The sequence below is a fragment of the Thamnophis sirtalis genome, unplaced genomic scaffold (assembly GCF_051295495.1).
Source record: "Thamnophis sirtalis isolate CommonGarterSnake01/CBP01778 unplaced genomic scaffold, rThaSir2_p1.2 scaffold_1, whole genome shotgun sequence".
NCBI lineage: Eukaryota > Metazoa > Chordata > Lepidosauria > Squamata > Natricidae > Thamnophis > Thamnophis sirtalis.
Window position 1 is genome coordinate 131,040,676 of NW_028261381.1, and position 17,696 is coordinate 131,058,371.

The 17,696-nt window shown below is 38.3% G+C and overlaps 2 protein-coding genes across 8 annotated transcripts in view; one reads left to right on the forward strand and one right to left on the reverse strand.

Moving 5' to 3' along the window:
- CEP128 (centrosomal protein 128) overlaps positions 1-4,221 on the reverse strand; it is a 190,554-nt gene extending 186,333 nt beyond the window's left edge. For 2 of the 5 annotated variants that reach the window (XM_087725042.1, XM_087725070.1), the window contains exon 1: positions 3,649-4,049. The gene's annotated coding sequence lies outside the window, so the exon portion shown is untranslated. Of the gene's footprint in view, positions 1-2,001; positions 2,078-3,648; positions 4,050-4,072 lie in introns of those variants that run through there. The other 3 variants (XM_087725051.1, XM_087725066.1, XM_087725060.1) reach the window with 3 other exon arrangements.
- A 2,721-nt stretch (positions 4,222-6,942) lies between these two features.
- Positions 6,943-17,696, forward strand: part of TSHR (thyroid stimulating hormone receptor) — a 37,242-nt gene continuing 26,488 nt past the window's right edge. For 2 of the 3 annotated variants that reach the window (XM_087725085.1, XM_087725093.1), the window contains exons 1-2: positions 6,943-7,097; positions 9,958-10,281. In XM_087725085.1, coding sequence (XP_087581211.1) covers positions 10,106-10,281 — 176 coding nt within the window. In that variant the 5' untranslated portion in view covers positions 6,943-7,097; positions 9,958-10,105. Of the gene's footprint in view, positions 7,098-9,957; positions 10,345-17,696 lie in introns of those variants that run through there. The other variant, XM_087725100.1, reaches the window with a different exon arrangement.

The window sequence follows — 17,696 nt, forward strand, 5'->3', positions numbered from 1 at the left end:
CTGTTGCAGCATTCCCATGGTCACTTGATCAAAATTTGGATGCTTAGCAACTGATTTATATTTATGATGGCTGCAGTATCCTGGGATCATGTCATCACCTTTGTGACCTTCTGACAAGCAAAGTCAATGGGAAGTCAGATTCACTTAACAATGCGTTACTAACTTAACAACTACAATGATTCACTTAACAACTGTGGCAAGCAATGTTGTAAAATGGGACAAAATTCACTTAAGTGTCTCAATTAGCAACATAAATGCTGGGCTCAATCATGGTTGTAAGTCTAGAACTACCTGCATTCTTTTTGCCTGACCTTGTCTCTGTGTGTTGGGTGGGAATGTTTGAAAGAAATATCATAGTAACCAATTGTTTCCAGACTGTTATCGTTATGACTCTCAAGTTTTCAAAGATGTCACTATACTTCCTTTTATAGCAGTTCTGAAAAATCTTACATATGTAAACTGTGTGCACTTATCCAGACATGTAATATCATTATTCACATACATTAAAAGTTTATATTCACACATTATTATGGTATAGCAAATAGTAATTTGTCCTAAGCACCTGATAATCACGATAGCAAACCCTAGCCATGAAGGGACATTTTTAAAAGCTACTATTTTTAGTACAACAACTCCAAAAACAAAAACTTCATTCAGAACCCACATTATACTAAATAGCAAAAGAAAGTCTCATTACTTTACTGCCAGGATCAGTATTAAAAGGAAAAGTTGGCTGAATTGATCCCATTCATTCAGAAATAAGGCAACCCAGTTAAGAGTCTCTTTTTCTCTGAAACAGAATTGAACTGATTCTGCTATTTGCCACAACATATTCTTTATTAGTTTATACATTAGTTTATATATTCACAGAGAGTGAAGGGATCATTTTGGCCATTCAAGCAACTTCTTCTCCATGTAGAAATCCAAATTAAAGCGTCTCTAAAAGATGGTTGCCAGTCTCTACTTAAATATCCAGTGAAGGAGGAATTTAGCAGCTCTCTCACCAATCAGTTTAAAGCCAGAACTTTCTTTCTGTTAGTAAAATGTTGTGTAATATGGAATCAGAAATTTGCCTTCCTCTTTCTTAAATCTATTATCCAATGTCCTATCTCTGAGATAGGATCATGAGAACAATTCTTGGCCTTCTTTTGTGTGATAATCTTTCCAAAAACTGATCTTATACCCAATCAGTTCTCAGAAGCTTACTGATAACATTATTTGAAACACATTATCTGTTCCACAAATGCCCTGAACTACAAAAATTGAAATATAATAGAAGTTACACATAAAGTCAGGAGTAGTCATTTTAAAAATGCATCTTTTTATGTAAAACATCAATTTTTAAACACTTTACAGTATTCCTTAAAATGTAGATTTCACTTATCCATTGAGCGAAAGAATAATAGAAACTTGACAACAGTTTTCTTCCTTTCCCTATTCTAGTTTCTACTGAAGAATCATATATAGCAGGGCTGTCAAGCTTGCGGCCCGCAGGCTGGATGCGTCACTTCCTGGCCACGCCCACGCCTGGTTTAGCAAAGGGGGGGGAAGTCCTGATATGTCACATAACGTCGCTGTAATGATGTTTGACACCCATGATGTATATATACTATGGTACCTCTACTTTGCAGATTGTACTAAACTAAGTAAAAAGCTTTGACCTGTTTAGACAAAATTTATCTATAAACCAAACTTTAATAATGTAACCAGTGACTTTTATTATCATGTATTTCTACCATAATATTGTAGCAATACAATTAAGATCTACCTTAGAGCGGACCCATGGCCAGACAGGGGATTCCAAATCAAGGCCAATACTCTAGGGCATGCACCTAGTTCCCATAGCACTTCTCACAAAAAATAGGGACATTTTCAAAATTGATTCATTTGAATTGAGAGCAGTAATTCCTATCTTTGATAAAGTAGTAAAACAAATTAGTGAAAAGGCTAGTCTAAAACAATACATGCATCATTGCAGATCTTCAAGGTGAAGAAACTCACCTAAGTTGTCAGTGAAATTCACAATCCTCCAGAACAGTTTACCCCCCTAATCACAGAACGTCACAATTGCAAATAAAATATAGACAGAATAGTAGGGGGAAAAGCCACACCCTAGCAGACTAATAGCAAAAAGATACTTAGGAAACTTTAAGTACAACTTCTCCAAACTTCAATCAACAGGAAAAAGGAAGTTGAGTCAAACTAAGAACTATGGGGAAGATTTATATATGCTGAGCCACTTTCAGTTCAGTCAGCATAAAATTAAACAGAATGCAACCGTTGAAAAAGTAGGTTGAAATGGAGCAAGGGAAAGCTTTGTTATAGTAACCAGGACCAGACTATATTGTGATTCAGGAGCAAATGGATCATACCCATTTTTACCTATTAAATGTAGAATATCATCAGCTTATAGGCATAGTTCCCATTTCCATCCCAATACAGCACAAAGTACTGTAAAGGTTATCAAACTGCCTCATCTGCAGAGGGGGGGAGGGAGGGGAGGGAGGAGAAGGAAGGAAGGAGTTTAAAATCTATTTAATTCAGTGGTGATATGCCTTAAGACGAACATGAGCATATACATTAAGGCACTGCTAGAGTACACTTTTTCCAGAAAACAGGATTAAGCCCTCATCCAGCATACTGTTAAAATGCAAAGATTTGTCTCTTTTCAAAATTAATTATGACTCATAGGTCTCAACGGTATCACCTCTTTAACATAAAGCATATCCCTTTGCAGCTTCACAGAACCATATGGATGGAATATACAACTGAAAACAGAAACACTTAGGAACTGTCACAAATAGCTAATACAGAATAGTCTTAAATAAAATGAATAGTTTATTTTATAGTCTTAAATAAAATGAATAAGAGCAAATTCTTCCAAATCAGACAGTTAAAAAAAAGTTTTAGTTTACAAGCCACAAAAAATATATACTGTATGAAGTTCATATGTACAAACATAATCTGAAGACACTTTTCATTTTCATTTTGCTTGAAATCCTTCCTATATTACGTTGCCTTAATCATGAGTACTCAAAATCTGTTTACTCTAAATGCACCTCAATCTGCACACCTCATTTTGTCCAATGGCTCTTCCTCCTAACCTGGAAGATACTGTACAGAATTGCCGCCTCCCCCCAGTGTAAGGCTGCTGAAATCAAACAGGGTTTATTATGAGTCATGATGGTTAAATTATTTATCACTTCTTAAGGATGATAAAAGGAAGAGGCTGGGCAAAACATGAATCACCTGCTTTCAGAGGATAATCAGAACTGCAGAAAAAACAATTACTGCCAACCTGCCTTCCATTCAGGACCTGTACACTGCACAAATCAAAAAGAGGACCATGAAACTATTTACAGGCCCCTTGCATCTGGACATAAATTGTTTCAACTCCTACCCTCAAAACGACGCTGTAGAGCACTGCACACCAAGACAACTAGACACAAGAACAGTATTCCCTCACCACTGTCAAACTATTCACTAAGGCTGCATTACTATTACTATTAGTCTTCTCCTCGTTTCTATCACCCGTCTCCTCCCATGTAGGACTGCAGGACTGTAACTTTGTAGCCTTACAATTTATATTGATATTGATTGTTTCCTGATTACTTATTTGTATCCTATGACTATCATTAAATGCTGTACCTTATGATTCTGGACGAATGTATCTTGTCTTTTTAGGTACACTGAGAAGATATGCACCAAAGACAAATTCCTTGTGTGTCCAATCACACTTGCCCAATAAAGAATTCTATTCTATTTTGATGCACATAATCGGGCTGCACAACTGTTATCCGTTTAAAGCGTTGCAAAGTTTCTTTTGTCCAGATACTATAAAGACGCTTTCCTGGCCGAATTTCCGTTACCCGAAACTCGGGTTCCGCCAGCGTAAGATCACGACCGATCCCGATCGCACGATCCAAGGCAATGGCTCTCTCCACCCCGCGCCTGCGACGAAGACACAAGCGGATGCACCCACTCCGATTCTCCCATTCCCACCCGCTGTCATAACATCCCCACGCTTATTTCCACACTGGGCCCCGGACACTTCTCTGATCCCGGGACTAACCCGTGCCTTCTCACATGAGAATAGTTGTCAGGAAAAAAGCATGACTCCCGGACGCCTCCGTCTCCAACTGTCCGACACCCGCCCAGCTGCCGCTATGGCAACTTGAACTAGCCGCCCTGCCACCGAGAGAGAGCGGCCTCGCAAGGCGCCAGTGCCCCTCGGGCGCCTAGCATCCTAGGAATCGTAGTTCGAATGTCCCGAGGCACCGATTGTTTCGAGTCGAGAGGAAACTACAGCTACCAGAATGCTCCGCGACGAGCCGTCTAAGGAACAGTCAGAAGCGCCGTTCCTCGTTGCCGAAGAACCAGTACAGCAAGCGGTAATAGAGAGAGTCAGGCTGCGCCTGTTTCTTAAAGGCGTAGGCACTTAATGTCAGCTCTGCGTGGTTTTTCCCAGTCATATTCCTTACAATTATGTTGCATTACAACGAGCTGTCCCAAAAGCTGAAAAGGGGTGATCGGGATTTTATTTCAAGCTGTTTGGAACGCACTGGGTAAGAGAAGAGTGAAGTACACAACCACATCACAAATAGGAGCGAAACACAAATTACAGATGCTGTTTTTGTTTTAAAACATGGAAATGGGATTGGTGATGGACGATGTTACTTTTATTTCCAACAATTGCTGGCTTTTCAATAAGACAAAGAAGGAAACTTAGAATCTTATAAGCAAACAGTTTAAGAAATGAAGTTAGCTAGTCTGGAAATTTGGAAATCCAAATTCCTAAAGCACCCCAGACAATTGGCTGGCCAGCCTTTGCTTAAATACACCTAGTGAAGAGCAGAACACCATGTCTTATATAATTGTTGAAGTGGACATAATTGGAATGCTGTTGCTGTAACTACAGCACAGGTGCATAAACTTCTATTTATCAACCACTAACCCTAATCCTACTTGGCTATGAGACCAGGACAGATGACATAAATGGCCATAACCGATGGTGTGTGAAACTCACTGGAGAGCAACAAAGCAACTCCCCCCCCCCACCCCTAACATTCAGAGGAAATATGCCGTCCTGTAACTAGAATCCATAGACCCTGCACAGCTGCTTCAATCTCTTTCAGTTGTTTTTTTAAAATTTTCAATCATCTTTGTTTGATATGATAGCTGTATTGATTAGTCTATAGGTCATATCAAAGCACAAGGTTCAGACACATATTGCCAATAAAATCTTCTACAAACAATTTAAAATAAGAGTAAGGTAAAATACAATAGTTATGGGATAAGATACAATATAATTTGATACATAAATATATAAAATAGAATAAAATGACATAAAATTATATATCAGTGTCATCCTTACAATCATCTTTGTTGATTTTTCCAAACCTGTTTAATTTCTCTAAATTCGTCTAATTAGACCAGGGGTCAGCAAACTGCGGCTCTGGAGCCGCATGTGGCTCTTTCCTCTCTGCTGCGGCTCCGTCACCAGTTGGTGCCACAATTTTGAGAGGAGCTTCCCGTGGGGGGAGGGGGAGAAGCACAGTGCCAAGAGAAGACTCTATGGCAAGGGGAGGGTTTTCCAATTGTCTCCACAATTGATAGGGCTTTTGGTTATGACAGAGGAAAAAGTACGCCACGCTAGGAAGAGACCCTATAGTGGGGGAACTGAACTTCCGGTCAGCTCCAGAATTGAACAGGGGGCTTCCAGTTAGGACCTTTGTGGCTCCCGGTGTTTTCTTTTCTGTGGGAAACAGGTCCAAATGGCTCTTTGGGTGTATAAGTTTGCTGACCCCTGGACTAGACTAACCCAGACTAAACCCCACTATTCCTGATGGGCTGTGACCAATGCAAACTAAAGGAAAACACTTATTTCCTATAATTTGGAAAAAGGTTACAATTTAACTCCCAAGGTAATGATTTTTCCCCAATAGCCTATTGTATTCTTACATAGTGTAAATTTAAAACAATTTTTAAATCCACTGGCAGATCCACAGTACATCATTTAAAAAAACCTAAATCTCTAATGAGCATCTATGGTGGACTAGGGACTGCTCCTGCTCCTGGTCCTAACTCCAGGGCTTTAACCACATTATAGCCCCATAGTTTTGTCTAAAACCTTTTTGGATTACTGTATGCTCTGTGTATGGAAGAATATCCAGGCATCACTGCCTTAACTTAAATTGTAATTTGGCTAGATGGGGTGAATACCATGAGACCATAGATAGAGCATATTTTCTGTTTATGCGAGGCTGGTCCTGGAACATTGTCAGGCAGTTTACAAGGATCACAGCCACATATGATTCAGAGAACATGGCAATGGCAGTGTGTGGCCTACTGTATGGACTTACTATATTAACTAATTGAACTTTGTGGGAGCTCCTGAGAAACAGACTGACTACCTGGGCTGGGTCTTCACAATATGGTTGTCTAGTTTATGGCTCTGCAGATTGAACTAAATTTCATTTTAAGATAGCTAGTCATGCAGATTCAGCCTGTGTGGTTAGATTACGGTTAATGGGTTGGGAAAGCCCAGAAACTGGACCAGTTGGATAAATCACTGTAAGCATGTAATGCAAACGTTTCCAGTGAATCACTAATTTCATTTAGTGGAGGATTTGGGTGAACGCAGGCGTATCTTTTTTTCTTCTTCTATTATTATTAACCGCCTTCCGCACTAAGAAGAATTTAAAAAGCGGAATATAAATAGGTGGTTTGGGGCTATAATTAATTTTGAACTAAAGCGAATCGATAAGCAGATGCATTAACTCGCGATTTCACGTACTTCTTGACGGAAAGCTTTCGACTCGGTGCGATCTGGCTTGTCGCCACTAGATGGCAACCGACCGCCAGCCTTGAAGGCACTGCTGGCGCTGATGTTGCTCCAGAGTGCCGAGCGGAGTTGCCTTCTATACCTGCCACTCGGGCAAATTGTGGCGCCTTGTCGTCCAACCCTGATGGGACTTTGGAGGGTTCTCCGCAGCTTCTGGCCGGGTGTTTCAGAAGGCGCTGGGCGGGAGAAGAGGACGAGAAAGGATTACATCCTCCTTGACAGCGACCGTCTTCTCACTGAGCTGCGAGTCCCGGTGAGGATCAATAAACAGATGTAGTTGGTATCTATACTGCTGTGTTCAGGATGGTGTTTTTCAACTTTGACAAGTTTAAGTTGTGTGGACTTCAACTCCCAGAATTTCCCAGCCACTGTACTTACTGGGGAATTCTGGGAGTTCATGTATCTTAAAAGTTGCCAAGGCTGAAAAAAACTGACCTAAAAGGATGGAGAAGTGGGGAAAACCTCCTGTCCCTTAAAATAGAGCTGGTGTGTTTGTGGAGAGTTTCCATATGAAGAGTTGCTACAACTCTCAAAAATCTTGGTATAGTTGGAGCGCAGAGGGCCCAAATGGCAACAGGTGGATATTCAGCCTGGCAGGTGTCTTCACAATTTTATCTCCCTGAGGGCAGGAACTTTCACCTGATAACTGTCTGACAGTTATGCAAGCACAAAAGCTGCTTGCAAGTCTTAATAAAGAGAAAGAAAAAAGCACCTTTGAGTATTCCTTGCTGTGTTGTGTCTGGCGGAACTTAATTTTGGTTGGTATATAAGATAATACTATAAGATACCATTTTCAGAATTTCTAACCGATGGCATTATACATTGGGGAATAATGTTGAGATTCTCAATTGTGTTTAGAAAAAAATATACTGGTAAGTCCCCCCACCCCTGATTATTGCTAACATTGAAATGCAAATTATATATGCATTAATAACTTTTGGCAGCAAACCTATGTTTAAATCTTACTGTTCAATATAATAGCAGTTAAATGATATTTGATTGCAAGCAATCCCAAGTTTATAATCATATCATGTTTTATTTTTTTATTTTAAATTTAAGATAGTAGTTCTAATTAAAAATGTTCAGTTTTCATCACTTTTAATTGACAACAAATGTGATTGTTCATACAAGTAATGAATAAATTAAAAACGCTGGGCAATTTTTAAAAACTGTTTTCTCCTCTCTTTTTTTAGGTTATTCTAGATACAAAAGGCATATAAGAAATTGTTTCCATATGTTGAAGTTTCATAATCTAGTATTAGTTCAAAAATGATAAAACCCAATATTCTATTTATCACAAATAGAATATATTCTTTATTTTTGAAAATGTCCATTATAAGTGAATTGGAAAGTCTGTTTGAGATTTATAACTTCAATATATTGAGCTATAATTTATATTCATTATTTTTTTTTCATTGGAAATCTCACATGTCTTTTCTCTTACTATTCATTTCTATATTTATTTTTATTCATTTATTCAATTTCTATATAGAAATTTTCATATAGAAAATTGATGACTGATTTTCTTTCCAGAAATATTGCTGGTTTTCAGAAATACTTAGCTTACTGTTAAGATCACTCAATAATTGATTTCTTTAACTTGCAAATCAGATTTTAAATTGTTTATAATTATTTATATATTTTGGAATTGTATGCTTTATTCTAAACAACTATATTTTTGAGTATAGGTTTTTTTGTCTATTCTAATGTTGCTACCAATGTTGTTAGAGGTTTTATCTGCACATATTCAAACCAGCTTACAACTCTGTTTCACCTTTCATTAACTATTCATCCATATATCATATCACATTTCCTCAAAATTGAATTTCAAGGATTCAAGTCTGAGGAAAAGTTCCTCGGCCTTGAATCCTTGCAATTCAAATGTTCAAAATATCAAATTCTCAGATTTTCAAATACTCAAAGCCTTGAATTTGAAAATAAACAATCCCTGCTTATGATTTGCAAAATGTTTGAAAATAAATTATTGCATTGTTTAATTTGCAATATATTGCAAATAATTTCTCAATCGGCTTTCTTCCTCCAAAGCAAAGGATTTAATCCACTATCCCAACTGTTCTTTATGTAGTTTCTAGTTGTTTGATATGATAAGTTTTCCATGGCTGGTGTCATAATATAATCTCAAATCAATACAGCTGTGGACAGTGTAACACGGCAATTCTGACATCCTGTTTTTATTCTTGAAAAAGCAAGACTTTCAGGTCAGATTTGTGGGAGACGTGCCAAAAGAGACAGACTACTTAAAAAAGAAAATGTTCAAGTTATAGTTAGGCAGTATGAGTATTTTAATACAACATACAGAAGCCTTGTTCAGCATTCTGGAAGGCATTTAGTTGATTGAAAAGGAATATGCTTCCCAGAAGCCCGTGTAGTAGAAACTTACTGTGGGATTTTGAATGGCCCAGAACTTACTCTTTATGTTTCAGCATATTTATTATTATTTTCATCTTATTTTAATGTCCAGTGGGTCTGGAGCAGAGGTGGGTTCCTACCAGTTCACACCAGTTCAGTAGAACCGGTTCGTCAAATCTACCGAACTGGTTAGAAGAGGTTCCACCAGTGGACCCAGAAAGCAGGCCACACCTACAAAAGAGGTTCCAAATTTTTTTGAAACCCACCACTGACACACACACACACACACACACACACACACACACACACACAGAGAGACAGAAAGAGAAAGAAAGGAAGAAAGAAAGAAAGAAAGAAAGAAAGAAAAAAGAAAGAAAGAAAAAGTGTGAGAGAGAGATGAAAGAAAAAAAGGAAAAAGGAACAGAGAGACAAAAGGAGGGAGGGAGAGAGAGAGAGAGAGAGAGAGAGGGAGAGAGAGAGAGGGAGAGAGAGAGAGAGAGAGAGAGAGAGAGGGAGAGAGAACACATATCCAGCAAGCCACTCCCACCAGGTCACATGTCCGGCAAGCCACTCCCACAAAGGAGGCCACACCCACAGAGTAGGTTCGAAAAAATTTTGAAACCCACCACTGGTCTGGAGACATATTGAAATTAATAAGCAACAACATGGCTTTGACGGCTAGTTGTATAACATACTGTATTTTTGTACGTTCCTTATTTTCCTTTTTCTATTTTTGCTTTTAGAGAAAGTGGGAAATAATTAGGTGGATGGGACATTTCTTTGGCGATTCCAGCTGTTCTCAGGAAAAGCATCTTAATTAGTCCCTCTCTTCTCTCTGGTGCAAAAGATTACACAAGATAATGAAGCTGCTGCAGTAGTAGGAACAAGAAGATGCTGTGGCCACCAATGTTCTTTCAGCTGCTGCTTCTGCTGGAAATGGGCCAGAGAAGTGGAGGGACAGAAGTGTGCCCTTCATCCTCGTGTGATTGTTCTGAATGGGGACACTATAAAATAACTTGTATGGAGATCAATTTCATCCCTACACTACCACAGAGCACACGGACATTGTGAGTACACAGATACAATACTCAGCATAGTATGAATCCAGCCTAGTGACTGAATTAAATAAGGTTTGTTAACCTTAATATTTTAAGGCGGCTGCAATGTTCAACAAGCTTTCAAGTTAAGCTACTCATGAATTTTAGCATATTTTTAAATCAGTTGCATGTAACTGATCATGCATACCAATCCAGATCTTGATCCCACTGGACTTAGTCTTTTTCTCTGCATTTTGTTTTCTGAATGTTTGATTCTCCACCATCTCAGTTTTAAAGACAATGCAAAGTGCAGCTTGAATCCAGAAAGTGAAATGTGGGAAGAAGAACCTAGTACTTGTATGCATCTCCATGAATCTCCATGAATGCAGCTGCTTTCATGAGTTCATGAGGTTTGGAACTGAATCTAAGCTGTTAACTGTAATGGAAATATGAGAATGCTCACTGAGCTCATTGGTCCCTATGTTCTGAGAGTTTTGGTTGCAATTTTAAGTTAATTTTGGAAGCCACTCCCCTGGGCGGTGTGTGTGTGTGTGTGTGTGTGTGTGTTACTGGTTTTCATAATGATTCATCACTGCCTCAAAAATCATGATATATACAACATATCCAGAAGGCAATGATGGTGATAAATGTAGCTGTGCCAAGTGATAGCAATATCATGAAGGAGTATGAAAAGCTGGAGAAGCACCAGGGCAGAAGAGAGGATTTGGAAAGTAAAGGTCAAAGTGTTCGTGGTAGTCCTAGGAGCACTTAGAGCTCTGACTCATAAATTGAGAAATTAGCTCCAACAGATGCTTGGAACAACATCAAAGCTCTCTGTTCATAAAAATGCAGTACCAGGAATAGCGAAGATGCCACATAGACCCTTCAACTCTAAGGCCTCTGGTAGAGAATCCCAAACTGAGGAAGATATATAGTCCTGGTAGGGATGAGAAGAATGAAAATACTTCTCATTTACGAGCCGTGGTGGTGTAGTGGTTAGAGTGCAGTACTGCAGGCTACTTCTGCTGATCACCGGCTGCCAGCAGTTTGGCAGATCGAATTTCACCAGGCTCAAGATTGACTCAGCCTTCCATCTTTCTGAGGTTAGTAAAATGAGAATCCAGATTGTTGGGGGCAATATGCTGACTCTGTAAACCGCTTAGAGAGGTCTGTAAAGCAATGTGAAGTGGTATATACCATATTTTTTGGACTATAAGACACACCAGAGTATAAGATGCATCAGTTTTAAAAAAAAATTAAAAAGTTTTTGCAGTCTGCAGGCCTCCCAAACCTTCTGCATGTCCATTTTTGCAAAGGGGGTGGGGTTTTGGTAGGCCAAAAATACTGTATTCAATGTATAAGATGCACCCAGATTTTCACTCTCTTTTTGGGGGGGAAAGGTGTGTCTTATACGATAAGTCTAAGACTAAGTACTGTTGATAAGTCTAAGTACCATTAAGGTTCCAGCTTGAAAAACTTGCACTAAAAACAGATTATTTTCCAGCTCAAAACTATGAATTCAAATTCAGATAAAATTGACCAATCTCAATCAAACTATAAATATCATTCATAAGAAATATTTGTGTATTGGTAGAACAGGGTTTCTAGAAGTCTGAAATCTTATCTTCCTCAAGCCCTCCTGGAAGACTTTTCCCAGTCCTGACTTCCGGCCTAGCTTCAGCTGCCTCACAAATATTCCTATCAGTAATGTTCCTGGAGGTGCCTCTTCTCTTTGATGTATGGGAGAGAGTGTACTAGCATAACCTATACTCCCCTTATGGCTAATAAAAAAGGTTCATGAAAATAACATTTCCAGTTCTGCAAGTTTGCAAAAATGAATAAAATCAAATTTTATTTACAAAAAAGATTTAAAAACACCTCCTGATGGATTATTTTAATTAGCAACCTCATTCAGGATCTGGCTTTATTAATTATCAGTGCCCATCTCACAAAATATGATTATGGGTGGCATACAATAAAAAAACGCATCATAAAAGCCTAAAAATCAAGAAACATTCTACAATTAAAAACCCTCAATTGCATTGTACAATTAAAAACAGGCTTTCAAAATATGTCAGCTGTCAAGAACTTCACAGAGAAAAAAGTAAAACTTGAACTCAATGGAACCTCCTTACCCCAAGCTTAAGTATTCAAAAAAATAGGAGTCTGAGAGAAGTTGACTTCTAACATGTGCACAGCAAAATAAATCAAAAGTCTAGCTCTGATGCCTAACTAAAAACCTTTATCTATTTCTACAGAAATAAACAAGGTTTTTGGAAACAATTTTTTCTCTAAATTTCCCCTTTTCCCTGGAAATTCCAATCGGTTAATGCTGAGGCTGTGGCACTCCTTTCCTGCCTCAATTCAGCAGCTTCTGTTTCTAGCTTAAAGAAAGCAGTCTTTCTCCTTTCAAGACAGAAAGGGAGAGAGGGAGTGTAGGAGGAGCTCTCTATGTTTATGTATCAAAAACCCAGGTTTCACCCATGTGAACTGGCTGTTGTGGGAATGCGAACTGTCTGAGAGTCAAGAGTCAGACAGACTGAAAAATGGAAGCTTGGAAATTAGATTCTTTTAAAATTTCAATTGATTTATATGGATGGTTTTTTCACTATGGATTTTGACTTCTTTTCAACAGAATTGATTTTTTACCCTTTATGGTTATATTCAGGGGTGGGTTTCAGCTGCCATTACTACCGGCTTGGTGCCCAATTTTTTTTTACCTCAACATAAGTAAAAATTTAAGATGTTCTTTCTTTTTTCTGTAGACTAAATCAAGAGGGATATAACTGACAATATCAATCTTGGGGGAAGATCAGCACTTTTACAGTTAGAGGTAGTCCTTGACTTTGGACCAAATTGAGTCCAAAATTTCTATTGCTAAGTGAGGCAATTGTTAAGTGAATTTTGCCCCATTTTACAACCTTTTTTGCTACAGTTGCTAAGTGAATCATTGCAGTTGTCAAGTTAGTAACACGATTGTTAAGTGAACCTGGCTTCCCCATTGACTTCGCTTGTCAAAAGGTCGCAAAAAGTGATCACATGACCTAGGGACATTTCAGCCATCATAAATATGAGTAATTTGCCAAGCATCTGAATTTTGATCATGTGACCATGGGGATGCTACAATGATCATAAGTGTGAAAAATAGTCATAAATCACTTTTTCAGTGCTGTTGTAACTTTGAACAGTCACTAAATGACCTGTTGTAAGTGGAGGACTAGTTTTTGCCTTGGTTTATTATCCCTGTGGGACAAGTTGTTGCAGGAGAATCAATCACAGAAATGCAGGTTGTAGAAGCACTTTATTTTTCTGTATCAATTAGAGATCACATTCCTATACTTTGCCCCCTTATGACTCTTGGCTTCACTTTGATTGTCTCCATTTATTGGAATCAGAAAGGTTGGCAGATCAGCGGTTCAAATCCCTAGCGCTACATAATGGAGTGATCTCCTATTACTTGTCCCAGCTTCTGCCAACCTAGCAGTTTGAAAGCATGCAAAAATGCAAGTGGAAAAATAGGAACCACCTTTGGTGGGAAGGTAACAGTGTTCCGTGCACCTTCACCATTTAGTCATGCCGGCCCCATGACCATGGAAACGTCTTCAAACAGTGCTGGCTCTTCAGCTGTGAAACGGAGATGAGCACTGCTCCCTAGAGTCAGGAACAACTAGCACATACGTGCGAGGGGAACCTTTACCTTTAACTTCTTTATGTCAACAGTGTACCAGACACTAGTCATCCATGTTGGCAAGCTTAGTAGTCAATTAGACTAATGGTCAATTATTATTAGTAAATGTCAATTAATAATTTATTATTGTTACTAATTGACCATTTGGTAATTACTCCTGGAGTTTGAGGGCTTTGCTTGCTAATATGTGAAAGATGAATGATAATATCTAAGACGATTCTAGATGAGCAAATTAATCAGGTGTAAACTACTGATACTTGGTTGGATCAAACAAGTGGAATAAATCTCTTTCAACTGTTTTTTGAAGTTTCAAAATTAATCAAGGCTCATAAGATAGGGAGGTGAGGTTGGAGTGATTTGCCAAAATCTACAGAACCGAAAGCTGTTTTATCGCTTACCGATTTTCTGGGTTTTATTACTGTATATGCAATCCAGGACAGGAATTCTGAAGTTTCACTGCTTGCACTATAGCTAAAACATATAATGTCTCACATGACTGGAGTGCTCTGTGCTATGGCTTTAAAATGACTTGCCTTTGTTTTCTATCTTTATATTGTGGGAAGTTATCATCCAGCCCGCTCCCAGAAAAATGAAATATCCTAGAGGTAGAATATTTCTCGATGTGAAAAGAAAGAAACATGTTTTAAAAGACAGAATAGCTGCCTGTAGCTTCCTGCCCATCCTCACTTTGTTAATGGGCCATTAAGAAGGCCAAGCTAGTCCATTTTACATAATAAAGACTTCTCCACTTTAGCTACAGGAAAGCATGATAACATTGGCCTCAACTGACCCCATGGTATCTGAGAACTCAACCAAACCTGGATTCAAAACACAGCCCAGAGAGTTGCTCCTGCATGGCCCTATGGGAGTCTGACAACCAATCAGAATACATTTCTTACACAGGAACAGGAAACAGAGAGGTGGGACTGAACAGGTTATAAAAAGCCTAGCAAGCCGCTCCCTCAGCCCTTCTCTTCTTCTCCACCAACATTGAAGCATGTGATGACCTTTTCTGTTCAGGGCTCAAGCCCTGTGGTCCTGTCCACCAATAAACCATCTTTCCAAGCAGCCTCCATGTCCCCAGTGTCTTTTTCCCCACTTGGAGCCGAACCCAGAAGGACATTTCTTTCATCAATATATTTCTCTTTTTCAAAATAAATTTGCTAATAATAATCTCTGTGGGACAGGTTGTTGTTGGAGACTGAATCACAAAAATGTAGGCTGTAGGAATTGTTCTTTTTTCCCCCCCTTTTGGTACTGTCCATGGGGTTTGATTGCCTGCAAGTCCCTTGGACTGTAAGGCGATCAAACTTGTCATCCCTAGAGGAGATCAACCCTGGCTGCTCTATAGAAGCTCAGATTCTGAAGATGAAACTCAAATACTTTGGCCAAAGAATGTTTTTTCTTCTTCTTCTTTTCTCTGTCTACTGAGAGAGATATCTACAATATCTCGGAATCTTTGAGGCAGGACTTTAAGATTTATTTTGAGTTAAATTGGTTTATAAACTATAAGCAGAGTTGGATTACTGCTCCATTATTTATATGCTATCATTTTAATTTATAAGCTAATACTAATAATAGCAATAGCAATAGCAGTGGACTTATATACCGCTTCATAGGCCTTTCAGGCCTCTCTAAGCGGTTTACAGAGAGTCAGCATATTGCCCCCAACAATCTGGGTCCTCATTTTACCCACCTCGGAAGGATGGAAGGCTGAGTCAACCCTGAGCCGGTGAGATTTGAACCGCTGACCTGCTGATCTAGCAGTAGCCTGCAGTGCTGCATTTAACCACTGCGCCACCTTGGCTCTCTATATAATCTTCTATTATATATCTCAGCACAGGGAAGATCTGGAATATTTGACTTAAATAACGTAATAAGACAATCCAGTTTGTAAACAGCCAGTATAAAATCCACTACAATATTAATAATTGTGAAAAATTTAAGAATAAATAGAATACACTTCTTTAAAACTATTGATTTTTAAACTTCAGCATTTTTTAAAGTAAGATTCTCTGGGAAGAATGTGTGAAAGAGAATAAAAGCTTTTATTCCTTATTTTACAAGTGTAAAATTAATAGGATTTTGCCTGAAGCTCACTCTTCATTCTCTACTAATCCTACAGGGTTGAATGTCATCAGCTGAATTCATTCCAGAAACCTGGAATAGCCATAGACATTGATACAACAGAAGAAATACTCTGACAGCTGTAATATGAAGCATTGTAAACAACATTTTTAAAAGAAAAAAAGCCCCAATTTATAATAGATACAGGCTTGAGCTGTTATTTGAATGATTTCGAGAATGCACACGAGGGTCATATTGGTGTTATTGTTAGGCAGATGGTGAGTTTTGGTCTCACCACAGAGACAAAGTCCCCTGGGTGACCTTGGGTCACCAACTTTCTTGCAATTAAAGTCCACTTATGAAAAACCTTGAAGAAAAGAAAGAAAATTGCAGAGACTTATCCAGGCTGTCTCCCTTTTTGACATATAGGTGGTATTGATTTGATTATGTTAATTTCAGTACTCAAAAGAATGATTTCTACAGGATATGTGTTAGTGTAATATACACTAATGTGCAAAGATATACTCTGATAAACTTCTTTAAATCATTACCGACAATACTCATGTCAATAATTCAGCCCTATCCTGTATAGGAGTACTCTATGATTTCTAGGAGTTGGGATGAGCTTCAAATATGATTACAACAACAGCTGTAGTACAGATCTTCTTTCGTTTTTACAATCATTACCTTACAAAACAAAGAGAAAATGGCAGTAGGATGACTATGTTACATTTTGGCTTAATAAACTACTGTTGGGAAAATATTTAAATTTAAGAATTTTTGCATTAATCCTCCTATAAAGGAAAATTTGAGGAAGGATTGCAACAAATAGTATACCACCAAAAGTCACCCTTGCTGGAAGTTTATACTGTAATGCACTAGACAACAAAAAATTGCTCCTGAACACTGGGTGTATCTTATAAAGTTTTTTTCCCCCTGCTAATCAGGATAATTTTCTGTTTTTGCAAGTGCTTCTTATATGTATGCTTTATATAGCCCAATCATACACTCAGGGCATATTGATCACTTGAGGACCAAGAAAGATATTTTTGCATCCACTTTACATAAAACTCGGACTGATGAAATTATTTTGGAAAGCAATAAACAAGGAAGGTGAAGGTTTTCGTTATTTGAGACAGATGTTTCCAAAAATAACTGATGCCAAGCATAAGGAAGGTATTTTTGATGGTCCATAGATCAGATACATCATCAGTGACAAACAGTTGAAGGACTGTTAGTGGGACCAGAGAAAATCACCTGAAAAATACCAAAAGATGTTGTTAAGAATTTTCTTGGCAAAATACAGAGCAGTAAAACCACACTCAACTGATTGATAAATTTCCTACAGCACCAGACCATGAAGTGCAATGTATCATTGAAGATTCATTTTCTGCATCCAAACTTGGATTTCTTTTCCCAAAATTTAGGTGCAGTCAATGACAAATGTGGTAAAAGGACATTTCCACATTTGAAAAATATATCAGGGCAATTGGAATCCATCAATGCTGGCTGACTATTGTTGGATACTGTAATGAGATGCATCATACATTGAGTTCAAATGAAAACCAGCAGCAAAACACTCCTGAGCTCATGCAGTGTGTCAGAAAGATTGTGCACTATGCATTACAGTTATTAAAAGTTAAAACATGTTTTTCAAGATTCCTGCATGACTTAGTCATTCTCAACTTAT